This window comes from Protopterus annectens, chromosome 14.part0 (assembly GCF_019279795.1).
Source record: "Protopterus annectens isolate FY-2018-M chromosome 14.part0, PAN1.0, whole genome shotgun sequence".
Classification (NCBI taxonomy): domain Eukaryota; kingdom Metazoa; phylum Chordata; order Ceratodontiformes; family Protopteridae; genus Protopterus; species Protopterus annectens.
The window spans coordinates 641,626,034-641,644,817 of NC_056748.1; the positions used below are offsets into that span (position 1 = coordinate 641,626,034).

Sequence of the window (18,784 nt, forward strand, 5' to 3'; positions counted from 1 at the left end):
GGACTTGTTACTCACATATATGGCAGAGTTCTGGTCCCTATCAATTGTAATTCCCTCTCTGATCAAATCTGACAATAAATCACTCACATTAACATTAAGACTGAAGGCATAAGTGTCTTTCAACACCTTGCTATTTACACATTATGGTACGGCCAACCTACTGAAACTGAGTGAAGACCTGGCTGAATTTAACATCCTCTTCAAACTCAGTGACCCTACTGCTTATGCAGAATCCTGTACAGCCAAATTCTATGCAGAGCCTAATAGCTGCATAGGTGGCTCTCTCCCCCTCTGAAGTAAATACAATGTCAAATTCAAAAATAAATCTCTATTGTGGAACCCCAACATAACAGGCTCTATAATAAAGGAAAAACTTATTGCTCATTAAAATAAATGCAACTCTCAAGATGCAAGAAAAGATATTGCTAAACTTAATAGGGAACACCGGACCCTGATCAAGTCAAACAAATCCAGATATGAGGTAAAATTGCCACCCAGGCAAAGGATAACCACAAAGATTTCTTTAACAATATTAGAAACCTTAGAAGCAATGCCCAGTACTATGCAGAGCTAATAGTAAATGATATCACATACTCTGACCCAGAGAACATAGCCAATCTACTGGTGAATAAATTTAGCTGTGGCTTCACCACTCTCCTAAACTCCCAGATCTCATACTCAGATCTACACCCTAATGTCAAATCTCCCATGCAATATTCAAGGCTAATTACAGTGCTTCTATGGAGCCAGATAACACACTGGGCTGAAAAAAGACTTATCAGACCCTTTTCAGAGGCTATTCAGTGTTAACATCCAAAAAGGTACTGGATAAATAGCCTAGTAAATAACTATGAACTTATGAACCTATATAAAATGCCTCAGCCCTGTATGTGTCACAATAGTATCCTTATGACCAGAAGAGCAAGATTTCCTGATCTCAGATGCCAACAGTACATCTTCATATTTGGTAAATGTAGCACAAGTATACCTTCAGAGAAATGCAATTTAGTGAACATTTTTAAAATACCACTCTGTATCTGAAGAAGGTAAAGTGTCATTGTAAGATGCAAAATAATGGTGATAATACTGTCCCAACTGGCCTGAATACTAGATGCAATATCTAGTTTAATAGATCTATATTTAATAATTCTGAAGACATTCATTGGGTGTTAATATTTATGTGATCCATAACACTAATGGAATTTTTATTTAAAACATTTTGGGCATCCCCCACTATGTGCCATCAGTCATGCCTCTGTACCTTCTTCAATCTCCATATCCAGGCCTCCCATACTCATTTGCATTACCCATGGACAGAAATCCCACTGAACAGGGAATAACTTTGAGGTACCAGAGGCTGGGTAGAGAGGTGATCACAGCATCCTGGCATGGCATCATCATGGCAGCAGTGTGAGGCTTTTTATTTTATGCCCCAATCATATACTATGAAGTCAGTATTGAACATTAGTGTGCAGGGCAATCTGATGGCATGTTTCCCCAAAATCTTCTAGGGATAGTCTGCGGTTTCCCAACAGACTTCAGTTCTAAAAAAGATGGAGACCCTGCTCATTAACCACAGAGATTAAACTTTATTAAAAAGTAATAAAATAATCTTTTGCGAATCACTTTTTCAAGTTTCTACTTGAAAGAGTGATCTATGAAAGCTTGTTATTTTATTTATATTTTTTAAATAAAATGTAATCTTTGTGGTTCCTGAGCTGGTTTCTCATCTTTTTTAGATTTCTTTGTGTTATTTGGCTTGATTTTAACTGCTGGAGTTCTCCTGATTGTTGAACTGAAGGCTGCAGTTCTAGCCAGAGGGCCACTCCACTCATGCACCATACAGACAAAGCACCAAAATGTTGCTGATTTCTGCTACCCAAGTTGAATCCTCAGGGACTACATCTACTAATCAATCGTAGTTTGCCTTGATCAGACTCAGGGCTCTATTCCTCCATATCCACTGAGTCAACTTGCAACTTAAGTATTTTTTACAACAATAAAGGAAAATGTTATGCATCACAAGTTATCTGGCTTATTTTGTGGGCCATAATAAAACATTTAACACAGTTCATTTCATTTTTTTCATAAATAAATAAATAATGTATATACTTGATTCTAATGGTTAGTAAAATCATTACTCACATTTCCTTACTGTTCAGTTCCTGCTCAGAGTTGGTAATCTTCTGTCTGAGAACTGCAATCATCTCTACTGCAATATCAATCTGCCTGCTAAGGTTCCTCTCTCTTACATGCACGTCTTGCTTCTTCTGAATTAATTGCATGTAAGCCATTTTGACATCTATTAATTCAGCAGATTTTTGAGCTAGTTCCTTAGTAAGCTGGTCAATCGTTGCCTTAATACTTCTGTCCACACCTTTAGAAATCCCATTAAACTTGTTACTAAAATCAGACTGAAAACTGGATTTCAATTTAGGAAGCTGCAGATCATCATTTTCACCAGTTTGGAAGTTCTTTGACTGATGTTCTGTATGAGAAAAAGGCTTGTGAATCCATCCCTCTACATTTTCACTGGTTCTTCTTTTATAGAGTAAATCATATGCACCGGCTGATGAGTGTTTTGGTTCTTCGGCAAAGTACGTGGCAACAGGTTCCTTTTGCAATAATGGCTGCTCTGTCCTGCTTGAATCAAGCATTGTGCATATCAGTGGTTTACGTTTTGAACCACAGCCGACATCTTCATAGGTATGACTATACTCTAAATGGGCCCTTAATGAAGAGAGGCTTCGGAAACGCATATGCTCCCCACATCTTGGACATCGAAACGGCAAATTAACTTTTGCATTTTCAAACTCTTCACACCACAGATGTTTCCACTGTTCACATGTCCGTTCTTGCATGATAACATGGAAATCTGTGAAAGACAAAATACGATGACTTAAAAGATGATCCAGGGCACTAACCATCTATTTGTCTTGGGTTATCTGAGATGACATTGAATCTCATATTTATGTACTGCTTTTTAGATTAACAAATATAATTTTGACAACAGCCACAATTCAAAACAACAAAGTACAATGATAATTCACAGCAAATAATCCAACATGTTGCAAACAGGACACTGATGAATAACACTAATGCATATGCTGTTATTTGTACTGATTTTTTATATTTTCAGGTTTATATACATGCAGCAAATGAACATTCATTTCAGCTTTGGCTTTGACTAGTACAACACCAATATAAGCTTACCTGTCATCATGAAAATACCTTAATTTGATAGCTGACTTGTAAAAGATGATACTATACAAGTTTAATAATAATTAAATCTCCCCGCTGTACTTGGCTGAACTGAAAGAATGCCAGATCATATCTCTATATAACAATGTAGTATTTTCATTTGATTCATACACACACACACACACATATATATATATATATATATATATATATATATATATGTGTGTGTGTGTGTGTACATAGATATAGATAACTATATAGCTGGGTGTATTATCGTTCATTGATGTGGCTTTTCATTGAAATTGAACAAGCCAATACAGCTGATGGAAAATTACCAGCTTTTTCAATATGGCACTGCAGTACAGTGGGGATGGAGAAATATGCTCTTTCTCCAGTACAGTAAGATCTTGGAGTTGGTATGGGGTGTGAGACATGCAGGGAAGCTTGCCACTGCAAAAAAAAAAAAAGAAAAAGTTATGTTTTTTAGATTCTTTGTAGACCATTAACTGTCGATCATTTCTGGAAGAACCTTGTGTGTTTTTAATGTAACACACAGATACATTTACATAACATCAGATACTGCTGCATACAGAGCCTTTCATGATGAATGCTTCAGGTCTGCAATGGATATTACTTGTCATCGACCTAGCACTTGCATGAGTCTAGCTGAAAATACCCTCAGCCCTTTTTACTCACCCAGTTAACACATGTAAAATAAAAACCACTACTAAAAGCAATAACTATAAAATTACCATAAAAATAACTATACAAAACAACGGACCACTTTAACAGTATGAATAGCTTAAGACTATGAAATAAGCTTTTTGTAAGGTCTGCAAATTTGCACTGTGTATAGTTCTCCAAAATAGATTGATGCTTTTAAAGGTAATCAAAAATATAGGTGTGGTATATTCCTAGATGGATGTGAGCCTAGAATATGTAGCTATATAATCTGTCTCAAAAGCCTTGTGGGACACAGTTATACCACTTGGAACCCCACCTCATATCTCTGTAATGATGTTATATCTACAACACAAATACATCCACTCTACTACAAATTCCTACAAACTTTGGCAGAGGCACAACGGTCAGCAACTGGCACTACCCTGCTGTCACTTCCATAACCAGATGCCATCTGTAAAGTAATGAATGAACAAGTGCCTCATATTAAGCTAATATTTAATCACAAAAGAAAGAAAATCAAGGAATAATTCTAGACATAAACAGATTACCAAAGCACAGACTTTCCCAAACAAAGGACTGGGTGTATTTATTTCTAATATAAAAAAGAAAGACTCCATGCATTTATTTCCAATGTATATTATATGTAGCATTCTAATGTATATCTCCTGCATTCTGTGTTATCTGACATGCTGTGTGTGTTCAGTTGTCCACAGCACATATTGAACAGCCTGGAGTACTACTACCTTGACAGTCAGAAGCACAATGTGATATCAGCTCTTAGACTCACTTTCTGAATGAGGATCATTGCAGGTTGAAGAGAAATCCTATTTCTTGGATAAGGAGTCTAAGGAAAGCACATGTGCTTGGCAGAGTGAAGCACTGATAGAAGACAGTGTTCTGAGTTGGCCTTTGGTTACCCCACCACTACCATCTCATCATCTACTTATAACATTTACATCCGTCTAAAAGTAAGGAGGAGGGGTTGCTGGAGCAACAGGAAGGAACAGGATGAGTACTACTAAGACAGCTGATGCTTGTTGAAATTCTCAGAAATGTAACTGTAGTTCTTGAAATACTGAAACTATATATCTGAGTCTGGCAAAATATATACTAAGTTTGAGGTTATTGTACCTCAGAGTACCCCCTCTACTCTGAAATGCAGTGGTCTTGAAGTTAGTGGCCCCAGTTCTAAACGACATGCTCCCAGTGTACATGAGCACTTACACTGAGAGCAGGCTGACAGCAGGTGTTTTGGAATCTGGTGCCTGTAGCAAGCCTGTCACTTACACTGGGAGCAGTTCTTTTAGACTCAGGGCAGACTTACACTGAGAGCAACTCTTTTGGAATATGGCTCAGTATGTACCAGTAGCAACAGTGGGAGCATAGCCCCCATGTAAGCAAGTGCGGGGGCACTTCAATGTTGTAACAGCTTGTTTAAAAGTTGATGTTTGTTTGTTTGGTAAAATTGTCAGGTTAAAAGACTAATGTGCATTTGTATGAATTAAGATGGAAAAATTGTGGTGACTGTCTATGTGAAGCAAAGCTGAAATTACACAGTGCTCTTTCATAATGTCCCTGATTTTGTATAATATTTTTTGGTCTTATCCCCATAAAAGTTATGATTTCTGGCAAATCATTGGGGATTGTAGTCACTAAGTAGTAACATACATTTGTGTTTCAAACTTTATTTCCTTAATGCTGATTCAAAACCTTTCATTCTAACAACTTAAGTATATAAAAGAGGGGTCTATATCAATTTGTGCCCCCACACCCACCACAAATTAAACATACCAACTCCAGGATTGCACTAGAATGGGGAAAGGGCAAATTTCCCGCTCCTCGGTGTACCGCAATCTCAGTATGATCAGTTCAATGACAGATATGTTCAATGTAAGTGCAGTGAAAATGCCATTCGCTGAAGTGATTTTTCACTGAACTGATAGGAAGCTATAAAAGAGATCTGTCTCTGATTAGGGACTTTTGTCCCTCATAATCTTTTGTAATTGTGTTAGATTCTTGTGCTAAGAAGTTGAGCTGTATATTTTTCATCCTGATCAGACGACAAGTGCACATCAAAATGATTATAACTGCTTGGTGTGGTCTCTTTGTGGGTGAAATAATTTGCCCTCTTGTCTGTTCAGTTTAGACTATCTAGTTTTTCATGACTAGAGTGAAGTAAGTTGGAATACTTAAGGTACTGTCTATGTGACACACACTTAAAAGACATCATTGTATCCATAATTAATTTACTTATTTTACCACAGTCAGATCTGCAAAGTGTATATAGTCAGTGACAGGCCTATAATTGCTGGGTGCAGAGGATGTCTGTGGATGAGAATGGTTGACTCTGGTTGTCATAATCAAGTTAAACAGTCATTAGTATGGTTTTGCCGGACTAGTGTACATTTGTGTAAAGCAAGTGGGAATACTTTACTGTGGGCAGTTATATGAGGTGTACACTGTCAATTGCATGTAATTAATGGGTACAGACATTTGTGGACTATAATTACAGCAGTTCAAATAGTCATAATTAGGAAGGTGAGTCCAAATGAATATGAGCATTTTTGTATGGTGCCAAAAGAAACATTCTGCGTATGTATTTGGGGAGGCAAGGTTTGGAAATAGTCCAGGGCCTTAGGTGCAATTAATCTGTTATTGCTTATGTCCAGTTCACTAAAACTCTGCATTTCATTGACCAAATATGGTACTTCTCACCATGAAGCACTGAATGATCTTCCTATACAAACTTTTTTTTAATAGCGTTAACTTGCTGATAATGTCTAGATCAGGTTCTGCTGTAAAACATGACAAAATTCCTGCACCAGAAATAAATGAGAGTAGGAAACAGTCATTCTGATACATGTAATTTAAAAGTAGATACATCAAAGTGTTTTAAGCTAGGAATTTCACTCATTTGCCTGACCCATAATAATTTACCAGCTGATCATAGAGTGAATGTTGGTGGAATTATTGCTCCTGCATGCTTTAAATTACTGTAAAAGAAGCCAAGGTCCATTCATGAGTAAATCATTTGTTGTTAGGCCTGTGTTGTTGAGCCCTACCATGGTGCTTTTGCTGTCTATTCATTCAGAAAGGTAACTCAAAGTATACACATAGTGCGCACCTTAGGGTAACCTTTATGAATTCACCCCACCCCGTGTAATCTGACAACATTAATTAAAGACCACAGTATAAAAGTACTTGGACTAGGTTGAATAAATTAATGCTTTCCTAAGAATGGTCAGAATGGTCTGAACAGCTGATATCAAGGTCACCTAGTACAATGAGTTCAGAAGTGATATTCAAGGAGAGCCATAGTAAATCAAATTCAGTCTGTAATGAGGAGTGCTTAGAAGGAAAGTAGATGTACCTAATATTAAGGATTTTTGTAGAGGAAATTCTTAAGGAAAACAAAAGGAATTCATGTCATTCAACACTGAAAATTTGGCATAAATCTAAGGTTCACCTGAGATTATATTTCCTGCATGTTCGCAGGTAGCATCAACCCACAAAATGTAATTTGGCGGTATTATGACTGAATCAGGGAAGTGTGTCCTTTAGTAATGTTTCTGTAATGGTAATAATGTCAGGAGAGCAATACTGGATCAAAGCATGGACTTCAGTGGTTTTACTGCAAAGGCTTTGGCATTTTAATTGAACTTGACTTGATTAGCTGCTATCTGTCTAAAGAGGATAACTGAGATTTGTGAGTGTGAGCTTTATGAGAAAGGGGCATGGATAACAGGAATGTCATCTCTTAACTTAAGTATGGAGGGATCTAGCACACCTTATGTGGGCTTTAGATAGCAGAGTAAAACGGGGATTAAAGGATTCTTTTTCTATGGCAGGGAATTTAGGGCTTAAGTGCAAAAATAAGGGGTTTGTAAGGTCTGTAGTTAAATATCATAGGTATTTATAGCATTGAGACTTAAATGGAGGGTTGCACAGTGCTGCTTGGGATAACAGAAAATATTACACAGATCAGAAATGTAAGAGGAATGTGTTTGGAAAGAATTTTGGAAGTGACTAAGTGGAATTAATGAGGAAGTGAATGGAAGAACACCTGCCTTGTATCTGGTGTAATCTGTAATATTTCAAGGTTGCGGACAGGATTAAGTGTGGTAGTGGGAGAGGGATTGAGTGGGAGCAAGGACAATGAAGGTGGTATGCCTTTACAACAAGAAATGAATTAAGACAAAATGCATCCGGAAATGAAGTTTTGGCAATAGTGTGTTGTCAAATAAGGGAAGTGAATATTGTTGCACTATTAAATGCAATTAATTTAGACTTGGAACAACGTGGTTTACAGAGAGAAGCACTTGCACAGGAGAATGTGAAGAGGAAGGCTGGTAAAACAAGCATAGTTACAAGTCATTAAAGTATTAGTGGACAAGTGGCTTCAGTTCAAAAATGTAATACTGCAATGAGTTTCACCATAATGTGTACTACTGTGTGAGCTGGCAGAGTGCTGTTTGGCTTTTTTCCATTTTGTTCTACTGCAGTGTTACCTTGGAGTTGGTATATATAATTTAGGAGGGACTGAGGGGCAGACATCTCCATGTGTGATGTGTAGGCAGGATTGTCCCCACACAAAAAAATATTTGTATATATTTTTTAGGGTTTTCAACTCACTGGGTTTCGATAATTATCTTTCAGAAAACAATGAGTCAAAGTGTGCTTTGATCACTAGTATGTAAACCGGCAAAATAACTGAATTGGTGTTAGCTATGCTTTTCTATTATCTTCAGTCCTACAGTTTATGGAGTACAATAACAGGAAGCAGGAAGTTGGAATTGGTGTTTTGTTAAGTGGAATATTATTAAAACTTTTTAACTAGCTGACTTGATCAATAAACTTCATAGTACTATTTGCACTGTTCATACAAGCAAAATGTATTAAATATCTTTAGGATACAGTGTAAGATAGTAATCAAGTAAGTAAGTTGAGTTTTGATGGATTATGTGATGCTGTGCACTCAGCTGTCCTAAATGAATGTAGTAAATGACGAATGTAGCTATACATTAAGGACATTTTTTTTTGTAAGGTGGATCATCCTTTAACAAGGAAATTGAAAAGTAGAGTGCTATGCATGCATTCCAGAAAATGGGGGTTAGGTGTAATATATATCTAACTCATATAGCTCAAATGATACGGGGATTCATAAAGGTTAGCATGAGCTAAATTTTCTGAATTCAAGAACAGCCCTACCACAGTGCTTTTGTTGTCTATTCATTCATAAAGGTAATTAAAAGTGTACACATAGTGTACACATTATGATAACTTTTATGAATTCACCCACCCAGCAGTCTGACAACGGTATGAAAGTAATTCACATTGATAAACGGTTCAAATTTGGGGTGGTACTGACAAAGGTAATAAAAGGCAAGGGTTCAGTACAGGGCCAATTTTTTGATCAAGCAATACATTTTAGTCCAGCATTAGATATGGTATATCATATTTTGCTGAATTATAAATTATTGCAGGAACATTTACTTACCCAGCACTACACAGATATAAACAATCTACTATTCCTGAGCACATAACAAGCTTCTAAAATCATGTTTTTAGTCTAAAAGGACTTAATGGTTTCTGGAAGGAGAAAGAAATCTAAACTATAAAGCATGCAGATATCCAGATAGAAATACAACAGTTATGAAATAATAAACAATATCTGCCACTAACAAATACATAGATATCTGTGGAAAGAAAAATCTCACAGACATACAAAAGAATTCATCCAGACAATTTAGCAGTAATTTCAGATTGGAAATAAAGATATAATTTAAAAACGCATGCCAATAACAAAGATGAAAATATTACAAAATCCTTTGTTTTGAAAATTGAAAACAAGTCTCCATAAATATGACAGATCAATAAAATCAACAGACAATACTGAACACTAAATCACACGCCTTTAAAACTATTCTGTGCAGGTATTAACTGAGTGAGGCATATCTGCAATTCCAAAACTACAAAACTGCATCAATATACTAAACATGCTAACTTGTATAAAATAATTCTTATGAAGAACTATCAAAATACTATGAAAATTAAATTAATGCTGACAGGTATACCAAAGGTTTGATCTAACACATTAAAAAGAAGCTAACTATAGTTATGAAAACTACAGAGTACAAAGACAATTTCTATCACACAGGTGATAGCTGAAAACCTTTTACACCTGGTTGAGCTTCAATAACAAATAAAAACACAGACAAGAAAGGCATTATAAATTATTGTGAATAAAAGCATTAACATGGATCACAACCTGCAGCAAATGATTATAAATGAAAACATGATAAAAATCCTAATGGTAAAGCTCCTGGTTCAGATCACCTGCCAATAAAACTATATAAAGTTTTCACAAAAAAGCAGTAACATATAAACCTTTATTAAAACAGCACTGAAGTGTTAACAGCTGAGAACCACACAAAGCTTTTCTCAGGCAAAATTTATTTTATTGCTAAAAGAAAAAATCACTTTGAAGTATAAATATATACTAGCTACCCTATTAAAGGTAAAAATGACTGACAAAATAGTCAGCAATTATATATAACTTTTACTGATGAAATCTGTTTCTTCTTGCTATTATTCCTCTGCTCCATGTTGACAAATGAGTACAGTAATAAGCACACAAGCTGTTTCCAAGGTGGTCTGCCAAAATCCAAACCACTACTCAGACAGCTGAGTATTCATGGTAACCGATGCATATAACGTCTGGTCTGATCTCTAGAAATTAATATCTATAAATTAGAAAAACTGGGCATAGATTCAAAAGCTTCACACGTCAAAGACTAGCCAACATAACAGCTTACTTATACATAAATGGAAGAATGCTTCTAGCTTTATTTACATGAACTATCGATATCCTAGATCCCTAGCAAGGAGAAATAAGATCAAAGTAAAAATGTAGATTATAAAATGATTGAATATTTTATTTTTGCTATTGATTTAATTGTTATATTATAAGATATTAATACTGAAAAGAGGATTACAGCCTAACACAGGCTACTGAACAAACAGAGACTGAAAATCCTGCTGTTACAAATCATTCTCAACAAAGATTTAATAGTGATTAATTAATCCAGCGCAATGTGGTTCACTTTCTAACATCTCTGATTCTCAGCGCCAGGTTCTAAAGGTTCAAGTCTGACACCAGTTTACTGTTTGTGTAACATTTGCATTTTCCACCCATATCCGAGTGCTTTTTTGCCATCAGCCTTACAAAATAACATGTTGGGTGACTGGCTAATCTGAACTGTCAATGTGGCCAGGACTGTAGCAAGAAAGGGAATAAAGGATCAGTTTATTTTCCATATAGCAAACAATCGAGCAAATAAGCTATGCATACATGAATAAATAAAAACATTGGGTACTTACGTATTATCGCAACCACATTTTTTGTGTTTAATTTAATTTCTTCTTCTGTACAACAAGGGCCGCCAACCACCAGTTGGTGGTGGTTTTAGGGTCTGTTTATGTGTTGTGGAAGCTCAGTTAGTTACAGGTGTGTGAAGGGAAGACAAACATTTGAGAACGCTTCCCGTGTTTTCAGAGTGTCACACTTGCGGCCCCTTACATGCTTGAATTACAATGCCTGCTGTTCTGACATTTACAGTGACAGTTGGAAAGAAGCTTCAGAGAAAAGCAGCAAGGCAGACCCTGTCATGATGGTTTTTTTTTTTTTTTTTTTTTTTTTATTTGTAAAGACATCTTCTTGTCAAAATTAAAAAAAAAAAAAAAAAAAAAAAGCAAAAATACCAAACATTGCTTAAGATGGACCTTCACACAAAAAAAAACAGCAAAAAGAAAGTAATACAGGCAAGACTATTCTTGTCAATAAAAATAGTAAAATCATGAAAATATGTTGTGTTTTCGTTGTTTAGTGAAATTAATTTAATTAAAGTGATTGTGTTACTTAAACTTCCATTTGATATTATGAACCTTCTGATTCCCCTTATATTTACCTGGTACTACCAAACAACCAGAATTTGGTACAAATTTCTTTGCTTATCAGAATAGCTCAGAATATCTTGGAAAACACTAACAAGGAAAAATAATTATTTGGCTTCAAGTACCAGACTCAGCGAGATATGGTTGTACAACTGGCAGTTAACTGCCAGATCCGGAATCTTTCTCATCCATCAGCAATACAAGATATTACTTACTTGGGTGAAGACACAAAAGCAAACTATATAGGTTAGCATTTATGTTTTAAAAAATATGCACTCAGTCATATTTCATCCCATAATATAACCACAATGGGATTTTTTTCAAGGAAATACATACTGATTTGCCTTTGTTTGTATGGTATAATTTTATTATGAACAAAATAATTTATTTGCAGTTCAGAAGAAAAGTACCACAACACTAGATGTTTGAATGATCACTGCTGCAGTAGCCATAGCTATACAGGTTATATCCTGCCAAGGATATAACAGCCAGCCAACTTCCAAAACTTCAGGGTGATTTCCACATGCCCAAACTGTCAAGAAGCTCAAGCAAAGCTAACTCAAAGACAAGTTTGGGAGCAAAGCCCTTCAGACAATTTCTGCCAATTTCTGAGGGAGGATGTGCTCTAAGGGGACAATGCTAGGAAAAAAAAAATAAATGTCCACACCCTGACATAAACAACACACCAAGAAACAAGGGGGATGTAGGGAAGGAGCGGCTAATGCAGCAGTGATTATGTGAACATCTAATGTTATAGTAAGTTTACATACAGAACTGTACTGTGATCATACTGACCACTGCTGCAATAGCCTTAGCTATATTGGTATATTACTGATATTACTGTAGCTTGCTACATTTGAGAGGTGAAAGTTGAAGCACCCTGGAGCACCTGGAAAATGGTCCTTGCAAAGACTGATTTAGACCTACAGAAGGAATCAAGTTTATAGTGCTTTGTAAAAGTATGTAGAGAGGACTAAGTTTCTGCTTCTTGAATACCTCCAGAATCCAACCCTTTCCAAAATGCCATAGATGAAGCCAAGACCATTGTAAAATGGCCCTTGACCCTGCCTGAAAGAGTTTTGCTGTGGTGAATAAAACAAAATAGACAATCACTTTGAAATAGTCTGTTTTCACACAGGTTTTCCCTTCTTCTTAATTTCAGAAGAAATGAACAACTGATCTGAAGATATGAAAGCTTTAGCTCTATCAAGACAGTACCTGAGTTGCCTGTTGACATCTAAGGTCTTTCACTCTCATTTTTGGGTTCAGGAAGGAAAATGAGGAGATGGACAGTTTGGCTTAAAATAAACCCGGATACCACTTTAGGCATAAAAGAAGGATTAGTTCTCAAAGAAATCCTGTCCCTGTGGAAGAGGAGGTAGGGTTGACTCATCATAAGAACTTGCAACTCAGATATTCTTCTTACAGAGGTCAGAGCAATCAGTTAAACTGGTTTCCGTGTGAAGAACCTCAGGTCAGGAAGGTTAGCAGGTTCAAATGGAGCAACTGTTAATTTCTCTAACACAAAATTAAGATCCCAACGAAGGGTCACTGGCCTCTTATGCAAAATCCCTTTCAAAAATATTTCTGGCATGAGACTGTATTGAAAGAGGAGGATCCCTGGGCAGACATTCTGAAATGGCCAATAAATGAACTGTAAAGGAGGAATAAGAAAGGACATATGATATCAACTCACACAAATATTGTATAACCAGAGAACAACTAACCCTGAATGGTTGCTGGTTATGTCACTGGCACCAACTAGAAATCCTTTTCCATTTGCTAATCTATGATTTTCTAGTTGCAGGTTTTCTTGCCTCTATTAGTACCTGCTGCATGTCCTCAGTAAAGAAGTGCTTACAAAGAATTAATACTCATTGTCCAGGCAGTCATTTGATGTTGACTGGTGTTGGGCAGTCATTTGATGTTGATTGGTGTTGGGGTGTATCAAACACCCCTGTTCTTCCATAAGTAGATTCAGTCTTTGAAGATGCTTTTGGTAATTGACCCTGGCTGTTTCCAAAAGAAGGGCAAACCATGGTTGCCCTGGCCAAAAGGGAGTCACCACAATGATCTTGGGGAGTCCCTCTGAATCTTCAGAAGTACTCTGGATACTAGTAGAAAGGTTGGAAAAGCATACAGGAATATTGCTGTCCAAGAAAAAAAAAAGACATCTGTCTTCCAGGCCTTCTTGCATAGAGTTGGGGAGAAAATTTTGCCAGCTGATCATTCAGACAGGAAGCAAAGGGGTCTACTTGAGTAACTCCCCATAGATGGATCAAATCTTGAAAGTCCCCCTTATGTATTTTCCATTCATGAGGGCCTGCTGTTCTCCTATTCAGCTTGTCTGCTACAAAGTTTTGCTCTGGCAAAATGGAGGATGCCTGTAGATTGAGACTGTGCTCTGAAGCTATATCCCAAATTAACATGGCTAGCCTGCAATTGGGGTACAACCTGGTTCTCCCTTGCTTGGTGATGTACCACACAACTGTGGTACTGCCTGTAACAACCTGAAGAGATCCTGGGGACCAAAGCTGATTCAGAGAGTGGAGTTCCTTGATCAGGGCAAGCATCTCTTTTATATTTATGTGTTTGTGTCTGTTCTTGGTGTCTGACACACCTTGCACTTTTATCCTTTTTGAAACTAATTCCCTAGCAAATTCAGAACAGTCTGTGGGAGAAAGAGATACCTGGATTTAGGGTTGTCTGTTGTCTCCACCAAGTGATTTCTCTTTTAACAAACCCCAGTACTAGAACCTGGAAAGACAAGGGTTGTAGGTGCTGGGACCAGAGAAACTTCAGATACCACTATATCTTTCTCATCTCATGTGGAGCATTGCCAGGCATGTCATGAGAATCATAGAAGCAATGAGACCCAAGATCCTGCGATATTCTCCTCACAGTGACCAAAGTCCAAGTGGAAAACCCTAGAAATAGATCTAGATGTAGTTCTATATTTTCCTGTAGAAGAAAAATGACATCCCTGAAACACTATCCTGAGTCAAGAAAGCCTTTGAATGTTGTCTTGACATTCCAGTTTGTGTTAGACATCTCTCTCCCAAAAGAAAGATTCCTGATGCTTTGAAAAAGACTCAGCAAAGATAAGCAAGTTGTCTAAATATGGAAAAATGTAGATACTCTGTAGCCTGCATGAGTTATAAATGGTGCTAGACACCTTGTGAACACTCTTGGTGCAGTAGATAGTCCAAAGGGCAAGGCAGAGAACTGATCATTTGACCCATACACACAAAATCTTAACAAATGACTAAAATCTGGATGCTTAGGGATATGAGGATAAGCATCTCTTAAATCTAGTGTTACCAGAAAACTTGAATTTGGAAGAAGAGGTGACAAGTAATGAAGCGTCATCATTGTGAATTTGGGCACTATCACAAACAGGTTTGGGAAAGAAAGATTCAGAACTGGTCTCCAAGCATTTTCTTTCTTTCTTTGGCACTAAAATGTCATTGAATAAAGCCCCTTTTCCACCTGGGAAGGAGGAACTGGTTCTATCACTCCCTGGGACAGCATGTGATGAAGGACAGATGAAAATAAAAAAAATTCTGATCTGGAGGATGAGGAATTACCCCTGGAAAGGATGAATTTCCTCCATTGCCATCTGTAACCTTGATGAATGATCTTGAGAACACAAATTTGTCTGAAACTATATGTTGCCAAAGACAAAAGTAGAGATTGAGACTTTCTGGAACAAAAAGAGGGTGCCAGGGTGGGTGGGTGGAACAAAGTCACTTAAATAGTCATTCTGACTTATTGGACTATCCTTGATTTTGGGAGTTTCCAGAATTCTTCCTGAAATCCACTTGTCATTTCTTCTTAAAAGTCTGTTTACTTGCATGTTGTTGAAAATGTTTAATTTGTTTCTTACCAAAATATTATGAGAAGTTAGAGAATCCCCTGGAAAATTTAGAAAAGAAAGGCTGAAATATCTTAAAAATTCCCTGTATCAGCTTATCCCTTTCAACACACTTTTTGATCACCAAAAAAGGGACTAAAAACTACATCTCTATCCAAAGGAGAATTTAAAATCTCAATTTTAACATCATCTGGGAGGATCTGAGAATGCAGCCAAACATCCTTAAAACAGCATCAGTGGCCATAGCCCTGAAAGAAGTGTCAACACAGTCAAACACACAAACACTGTATTCAATGAGTAGTGATTTGAACAACTGAAAACATAAAATTGTTTCAAGCAGATTTTTCTTCACAAGGAGAAACTGCACATAAAACATGCCTCATACTTTCACAATTATCAGGACAAACCTTAACACATGAGCATTCCAGTTCAGAATTCTGCAAATCAAAGTTGCAGAAGCATACACTTTTTCCCATACTTATCAATAATCTTCCCATCCTGGACAGGGAAGGGATGGTTGTGCTCATCAAAGGTGGGAGGGTATTCAGTGATACTCTCCCTAAGGGGATGCATAGTGCAAAGAGGGAAATTGCCCTTGAATGTCATTGGGGGGTGGGGAAAGGGAGTAGGTAGATCATAAGAAAAATCTGCCCCAGATGGAAGCACAGATGAGTCAAGCTCCCAGGATACCCTCAAGATCCATGACCATCCCCAGTGAAAATAGAAGAAGTCCAGTGAAGTAGGAGAGAAGCTGGTAGACTCAGTGTGGGCACTGGGTATTGGGGGACCATGCCAATAAACATATGGTCTGAGGGGACAAAAAAACAATAATCTTCCCATCCTTTTCAGAAATATTAGGACGGGAATAAACTAAGTGTTTAGCAGCAAAAGGATTTACTAAAGTTCTAGCTGTTGCATCACGTCTGGGAAGAGTGTACAAAAACTTAAAAAGACTGAAGAGCTTTACACATTCTATCTGCCTTTTTAGGAGTAGCTGGCTGACTGTCAGGAAAATTGCTGGCAGTGACTCTCACATCCACCATGGCAGACATTTTCTTTCATTTTCTGAGGTATTGAAAAACTGAAACACTGGCACACTCTAAAAATAGTCTGAGAGAAAGAGAAACCCCACAGGGAGAATCAGAAACTAAGCTGTCCTTTGAGTCTGAATTGGAATTCTGAGGAGAATTCAGAATATTGAATATACTTAGGAAACAAAGTATCCCTCTTTCTTTACTGGAAACTACGTTAAAAGAAGGATCAGTAGCCTGAATTAAACCCTGAGTCAGACCCAGTCTAATGAAATTTGAGAAGGAGTACATGCATGCCTAGTTTTCTGCTTTTTTGACAGGAAAATGGGGCCAACAGGAATGGGCACAACATTCTGATAAAACAAGGGAGCCATCCCTATTCCCTCTCCCGGGAATGACAACAGTGGCTCTCCCTTAACCACTGAGTGGACCCAAAGATCTGCAGAGGACATGGCTAATACCCAGTCCACAGTCGCTATAGGTGCTACAGCAGAGGGATTCGGAATAAAAGATGAGTACCCTAAGGTACAACAAATGGCCCCTGCAGAGTCACCTGCCTTTGGCTGAGGCAAATTGCAAGCCTGCTGTGGTAGCAAAGGCTGTTTGCTTAAATGTTTCTTTTTGTGGCTGGAAGAAGAACTGACTGAGGGGCTAACAGTTTTTTTTTTCCATGGTCAAGACAAAAATAGTCTCCCTTTCCCAGGGAAAACAAGCAGCAAATGCTGGTAAAAATAAAAATTCTTTAAAAGCACTTCAAAATATTATGCCAGCCCCACAAAGTGAAATAAACACAATTTCTTTACAAAAAATGTTCTTCAGTGACTTTAAACAACTTTTAAACTGGCAGGAAAAAAAAGAGTGCTTCTGTTTAAAAGTACAGTACTGTCTTGTGACAGCCCAGTGATACACACACTCGTAGCTTTAAAACAACTTTCCCAAAGATGAAAGTAGAAATCATAAGCAAAATTATTAAATGGAGTTTTTTTTCTCCAAAGGAAACTTATCTGCCCAGCAAAGGGACAGCACAAGCCGAATGTCAATCCTTGAAAGCCTCAGAGGAGTGTATTCTCCGTCAGAAGTAAAGATTGGAAGGCTTGGCACTCAAACTCATCTTTTAGTTTGCTCAGTTTGAGCTGTCTGACAATTTGGGTGTGTAGAAGGTACCCTGAAGCTTTGGAAGTTGGCTGGCTGTTATATCCTGGGAAGGACACAATCCATATAGCTAAGGCTACTGCAGCAGTCTTCATATGATGAACATTATTTGATACTCAGAATCTGACCAATATTTCTATTACAGAAATTAGATACAAATGTAAAAAAGAATGTTTGTTAATGCATAATACAGAAAACTTTCCATTTTTCAGTACGCCTTAGAAAAGGAAGAAACTTGCACCAGTCCTGAACATAATTCTCAGAAAAAGAACAAACTTTGCATAAAGAGAATCAAGATTTAATACAAAGATACATTAAAACAGCAGAGAAAACTATTAAATCATACAGAATCTATGCAGTACTAACAAAAATATTTCAATGAGTGCACGTAATAGCTCTGAAATTGCATGGATTGTTTGCAAGCACTTCAGATACATGTTGGCACAAACAAGCCATAGCGGTGAATTGACTCATCGTTGGGTGAAGCCGGAGCTGGCTTAAAGAACATAAATTCTCAAGTGCACAGATGCATACGTGCATTCTGAGCACTACATTTAGTATGCAACAATTAACTGCAAAGACTCACAGACATTAGTCACAAAAACAAACAACTGTATACCAATTACTGTAAGCTTCTGTGAATGGTGCACAGATATAGCAGTATACACTGGTACTCTCTAAGTACCAGTGCTATAATGTGTAACAAGACAGTATTACATAGGGCAGCTTGGAACAACTGCATACTAAGTTATGTATCTGACATGCCATATAAAGTAGCTGTTCTTTACAGCAAAGCACAGCATCTTCATGCTATACAGTGATTTATAAAAGTGTCATGAAAACCATGCATGGCTGACAACATTATTATAGTAATGAGGGGATCAACTGC

The 18,784-nt window shown here is 37.2% G+C and overlaps 1 protein-coding gene across 3 annotated transcripts in view; it reads right to left on the minus strand.

Annotated features, from left to right (window-relative positions):
* The window catches only part of ZNF365 (zinc finger protein 365), a 231,455-nt gene that overhangs the window by 160,407 nt on the left and 52,264 nt on the right, over positions 1-18,784 (minus strand). For all 3 annotated transcript variants that reach the window (XM_044056387.1, XM_044056385.1, XM_044056386.1), the window contains exon 2: positions 2,146-2,875. In XM_044056387.1, the coding sequence (XP_043912322.1) occupies positions 2,146-2,861 (716 nt within the window). In that variant the 5' untranslated portion in view covers positions 2,862-2,875. The remainder of the gene's footprint in view (positions 1-2,145; positions 2,876-18,784) is intronic.